The following is a 6200-nucleotide window of genomic DNA, read 5'->3' on the forward strand; positions in this document are numbered from 1 at the left end:
GAGTACATGTACAACTACTTTTTGTCTCTGTGCAGAATTAAACACGTCAGCTCAGCCTCGTGTCCAGGAGATGGCAGCATATGTGTAATTTCCACTGAGCCCCTTCAACAAGGACGAGATCTACGACTATTAAATAACCTATTAATGACGCTGCCTTCCATCAAATTAACATTTAGATGGATGCAAAACGCCCAGCAGTTCATCCTCATTTGAAATGTTTTCACTCTGCAATACACGAGCCACACACAGATGTTTCACGTTCTTTTTTTTAATGAAGTTACACTGATAATGTTGTAGAAATGGCAGCGGTACGTAAGCTGTGCGAGCCCGTGAGAGGTAGAAACACGGCTGGGTGTCGGACGGTCGCAGTATGCCACAGCGTGAGGCGTGAGACAATACACAGATGTGGAAGATGATGCTGTACGAGCCGTCAGAGAGACGGCGTGAGCAGGTGTTTGGGCAAACACAAGGACGGACAGTCAGTCAGTGCATAGTGGTGCTATAAAAGAACAGTAATGTTTAAACAATCTGTCGGCTCAGTCACAGATCACTTGTTTGGCCTTTTGTTTTGTTATGTTCAAGTTTTTGGAAAAAGGTCCACGACGAAAGATATTCTCAGTTCGTTTTCTCAGTTTGTTGGACGTGACGCGGCGTTAATGCACCAGTTACGATAATTCTGGGTCGTGAACCTTCAGCTTTCAATAGTTCTTTTGTTTTTCAGTGTCACCAGCTGCAACATGTCAGTCTCGGTTTATCTTTCATAGATGGGGATTGAAATAAGCCGGCTGGATGAATCCACTGGGCATGAAGGGATGCAAGAGCCCTCCGGTGGACGGAAGCGGAACAGCGCCGGCCGTATGGAAGATCACGTTCCCAGAGCTGAAGCTGGGGAAAGTTTGGTGGAAGCCGGCGGGGTTCGAGCCACACGGGGGAGGGTTGGGACTGACGCTGACAAGGGAACTGGAGCCGGGCTGCAAGGTGCTGTCCGCCCCGGGGTTCTGCTTTTTCCACTTGGTCCTCCTGTTCTGGAACCAGATTTTCACCTGGGTTTCGGTCAGACTCAAGGACAGGGCCAGGTTTAGTCTCTCGCACACGGACAGATACCGAGTAGCTCGGAACTTGTTCTCCAGAGCCACAAGTTGCTCGTAGGTGAAAGCTGTTCTGGCGCGGCGGGGTTTGGCGCAGGCCTGGTCCGGGCGCCGCCTTTTATGCGCAGGGGGGTCCTGCAGGGGGACCGCGGACTCTCCATCATCCTGGTCTACTGTTTCAGCCGGTGGGGAGAGCAGAAGGGGGTCAGCATCACCTGCATGTTGCCTGGAGGCTGTGGAGTGTTTATCTCCAGGTTCTTCCTCTGTGAATAAAGAAAGAAGAGCGAGTTGACAACACGCAAACCTCTTTAGCATAGCCTGAGTCATTAAAGGGGCACTACGTAGTTTTGGAGAAGGAATTAAAACTCAGAATTTAACTATTTAAATGAGGTAATAATACAAACTCAGAAAAAAAAAGTTCAATAACTGAATAAAGATCAGAACACAGTTTGGAGCGAGAAAGGTGGCAGGGTCCGCCACAAAACATGAACAAAACATGTTGTCCTTTAAGGTCAGTTTGTTGATTTTCTTTTCGTTTCCAAAAACTACATAGTGCATCTTTAATTTGAGTCATTGATATTTAATTCTCCAGAGGAATAATTTAAGTCATGAAGCACTTATCAGGTATCTAAGCGTGAAACCATAGAGATGGCAACTTATTTGACATCACAACTTGGTGGTTTTGAAAATTGTTACAGATCGGCTGATTTTCTAGGTGATTTTCAAAATAAAACTACATTATTTGAAGCGGATGCTTTGATGTGTCCATGTGAAGTCCGGCAGCAGGTTAAATCGGTGAAATGGGCCGTGGTGCTGAAAGGACAGCTCCTGACAAGACACAAGTCATGTGTCAGAACTGAAACCTCACACCTGAGAGATTTTTTTTCTCCATTGAGCACCTTTTTTTTTTTTTTTTTTGTCCTTTTGGAGCTGCAGTTTAAATACCGAACACAGAAGGCCTGAAGTTGACATCTGTAAAGTGTTTGATTAGGATCCGGAGGTCGCTCGAGCGGAACAGAGCACAGATTCATAGAAGGTGAGGGAGAGGGAGAGAGAGAGAGAGAGAGAGAGAGACTTGGTCACTAATCCTTAAATAATTTATAAACCACACAGCGCCTCAAATGTCATGTTGCGGAAAAGAAATCCCGTCCAAATCCAGCCCCGCCACCTCAGCCGTGACGTGCTAATGGAGTTTCATATTTGCGGCCGGGTCGATAAATGTCATCTATTTAAAGGGAAGTTTTAATCGAACGATATTTAGGATCAGACATGGATGGGGTGTGAAGTTTGTACCTGCAAGGTGCTGGAGGGAGATATGCAGGATGCAGTAATGGGATATCGATCAAAGCGCGCAGAGGCATCCTCAATGGGACGATTTAAACAATTATCTAGCCTGCCTGTCCCGGTGCCAATCACACGCCGGGGCTCTGGGACCAAGCCTTTGTGGCTTCCTTGAAAGGAAACGCAGCCTTGGAAATTAAGGGAAGGTCATACAGAGATGACAATAAATCTGATAGAAAATAGCGACTTACTTGCGGCTGTTTGGTGTGGAGGGAAAAGTTTTTTATTGTAGGATTTAAAAATGTGTATTCATTTTATTCATGTGCTCCATTTAAAAAAAAAAAAAAAAAGATTTTTTTTTTATGATGCAATCTATATTCAAACCCGGACGTTTTGAAGTACTTGCCACATGTAGTGAAAACAAATGTAAAAGAGTGCAGACTGTGACATGTTTGATGTATGAGCTGAATTTCACTCTTAAATTGCGTTTTTTCTTTACCTGCTTCCGTGCGCTCAACTCTGAAATCTCCCCCTGCGTCGCTGTCCGACTCCAGACTTGTCCTCTCCGCGTTTGGCACGGGAAACTTCTCCGCGACGATGGAAAGTTCGTTCACCCGTTTGCTGTTGAATTTATTCGGATCCAGTATATCAATAATAGAGAAGGAAATCTTATGAGTGGACGTCGTTGTCACTCCACAGTCCCTGGGCTCCAGCATCCTTCACAGAGAAAGACCTTTAAAGAAAGGAAGAAGAAGAAAAAAAAAGAAAAAAAAGGAGCTGCCGTGCGTAATTACGCGTGTGGAGAGGAACTTCTCATAGTTAACTTCTCGTCTTCAAGCTTCATCAAACCGGATTAGCGCTGATGATCCCTCAGTATGCGGAACTTCCTCTGCTTTCTGTCTGTCAGTCTCACAGCGAGTGAGATGACCGGAGCGCGGTCTTTAAAGCGTCTGTCCTCCCAGTCTCTCAGCCAGACACGTGACACAAACACTATTAGCGTTTTCACACGACCACCTAATGGGCTCAAAGCATTCGTCGATAATCACCCATATCATTAAATTCAATAATCCACGACGACCTAAGAGTAAATTGGGCACAGATGGCACTTGATCTATATCACAGATCTGCCCTGTCTCCACAAATTGGTCTCTTTTAGAGGCGTTACTGTCGTGAGGGGATTTTCGGGTCCCTCGAGCGACACAGGAACTTTCTCTTAATCGAAATCTAACGGTCGCTGGCAATAAACTGCTGGCTTTTCATGGGAATATTGCCACCTCATCATAAAGTCACACATTTATGTAAGACTCTCTCCATTTGAAAGCTGGATGCATCAGTAATCATTATGCACAGAGGTAAGTAGATGTTGAGTAAGTGAGAGGGAGAATCAAACACCTTGATATCTGCTGAGAACACAAAACTACAGGGTGTCATTAATAATAATACCTTTATTGTAGGGTAAAATGGCCTTTAAATAATATTGTAGTATTTGGGGGATTTAACACGATAAACCATGTGTAACTCCATTTTTTGAAATATAAATGCAACAATATCTGATATCCTTTTGCAAAGATATTGCAGGGACGACTTTCATACGTTCACAGAATCCTGACAAAGTGAGAATGTTAATGAATAATCGTCAGTAATGTGGATAAAACGACTGAGCGGGTCAAAAGAAGTAGTAGAATAAGAAGAAAATCCCATCACGCACATGGAACGCAGCCTTTCAAAACAGGAAAATACTTTGCAAAACCATGAAAATACATAGCATCATATCACAATAACTATATTATGTTGCACTGCAGCAACTTTAATACAGTTAAATGACAGAAAATAATGTTTGTATTGTCAAAATGAGTTGTTTTTTATGTGTATTTTATTTAATTTTACGATTCTGGGAGAGATCATTGATGATGCCAGGATTGCACCTTGGAAAAGGAAAATTGTTATTTGAATTTTATTCAGTGGGGACGATGCAGTCTAACAGAGCTCCTAAACGGAGAATGCGCCTGATGTGCTGTGCAGAGAGTTTATAGCTGATGGTAATTTTTAGCTCTTACATTGCTCTTTACACGTGCAGCATATTTCAAACGTACAGCTTTCAATGTTCAGCATCATAAAACCACGGTAGAGTCAAAAACACACACAACACAACACATCGATACACACCCTACATCAAACTACAATAAAATAAAAATGTGTACGATTTTGTTTTTGCTTTAAACCAACTGTTAATCTTTTGTTGTAAAAGATTTTATATATAAAATGAGTTTGATTTCAGTTCCAGAGTTGACAGCCGTTTAAACAGAACGCTGACTGTCCAAATTTAGATCTGCCATGTGGTATTTTACAGTTGCTATTCACCGCGCTCCTTGTTGCCCTGTTACTGTCTCGTCTTTGGATGAATCAGGAAGGAGGCTCGGCAGACCAAATCAGACAAAATAGTAACAGTGAAACCACACAGATGGATACAAATTAGTTAAAGCAGTTACAGACAGTTATTAAGAGCATTCCTTAAGTATCCAAGAGGAGAAAGAGTTTTTAGTTTATGTCTTTTTTAGAAGGAATTCCGTGAGACTGATGCATTAAACCTACGGCAGTCCTTCCAAGAGCCTCCAGTCACCCGGTGAAAGATAAAATGGTTAACTCCTTATTTGCTTGTTTTAGTCTGATAACAATCTTTACCAAACCACGGCCACTTGTACCTGTTCATTAGAGAAATCTAAATAAGGATGTGTGATTTTGACTGACGTGAAGGATCCATAATGCATCACTGTTAACGCATTCAAAGCTAAATTGCAGGCGCACAATGAGTACGGCTGATTGTTTTCTCACCTCGGGTGATAGATTTATATTCACAATCAGTCGGCTCCCAAGTCGTTGCTATTAGTATTCAATATAAAGGGACATCGGGGTTGTTTAAAGCTTGATGCCTGGTGATGGCTAAAATGGTGAAACCAGCGCAGGATCAATATTCTCAGCAGGTGTCCAATACAGATAAAAGCTGATGGCTACAGACAGTCATTTTGGATACTGGAAGGCCAAACCAGTAACTGCAAAGGCAGAGGAGAGCTGGCGTGGAGCTTCCTTTAACTCCTCACACCTTGAATGACCTATTTGCATTTTGCCTTCTTGCATTTCGTACGATTTCTTTTAAAGAGTCGTTTTTATTTATGTGGAATTTAAGTGGCTTAAAATGGACCTTTTTTTTTCTAAACACAGCTGCAGCTCGGCGTTTCTTTTTTTGTTCCAACGTGTTTAAGCATTAACATATTATTTTACCATCTAAGCCTGTGAGGTCTGCACACACAATGTATGTGGATGAGAGAGACACACACACACAGGCAGGCAGACAGACAGACAGACAGGCAGGAGGGCGTGAGGGCCATTTCTCTGTTTGTAGTTCCGTCTGATCGTGTTTACACACTGTTAAATGCCTCCCTTCACAATTTCCTGTGTTTCTTATACAGTTCGGGCTGATTACTCTGCTACATGGAAGTTTCATTGCTGCCCAGTCACAGTCTGGCGGACCGGCATGGTCTGCAGTAGTTACATAGTCAAACATTTGTTAAAGCCGCCCCTACAGGGTGTCCGCATGTCGGCATTTGCATGTGTATGGCACTTGCACGGCCATTACTGTAGCCCTCCATATGAATAGAGCCCACTGCGCACTGGAGGTTTACAACTTCCTACGAGAAAGCCCAGTGGCTGGACATCTGTTTGTGTGGATCGGCGGGACAAAGGGGACAGGCCCCGAGGACAAAGAGGCCCTCAGGTAGACTTCAGAGAGCGGGAACGGCAGCTGGCTCAGCGCAGAGTCTGTACGGGGCCAGA

The 6200-nt window shown here is 43.5% G+C and overlaps 1 protein-coding gene across 1 annotated transcript; it reads right to left on the reverse strand.

The window, feature by feature from the left end:
• Positions 1 to 268: 268 nt before the first annotated feature.
• On the reverse strand, positions 269 to 4159 carry nkx1.2la (NK1 transcription factor related 2-like,a). Its single transcript, XM_030441198.1, has 2 exons — positions 2869 to 4159; positions 269 to 1351 (listed from the first exon to the last, which is right to left on the reverse strand). Exons 1-2 carry the CDS (start codon positions 3083 to 3085, stop codon positions 759 to 761), a joined length of 810 nt encoding a protein of 269 aa, XP_030297058.1. The 5' UTR covers positions 3086 to 4159; the 3' UTR covers positions 269 to 758.
• Positions 4160 to 6200: the final 2041 nt, after the last annotated feature.

The sequence above is a fragment of the Sparus aurata genome, chromosome 15 (genome assembly GCF_900880675.1).
Source record: "Sparus aurata chromosome 15, fSpaAur1.1, whole genome shotgun sequence".
Classification (NCBI taxonomy): Eukaryota; Metazoa; Chordata; class Actinopteri; order Spariformes; family Sparidae; genus Sparus; species Sparus aurata.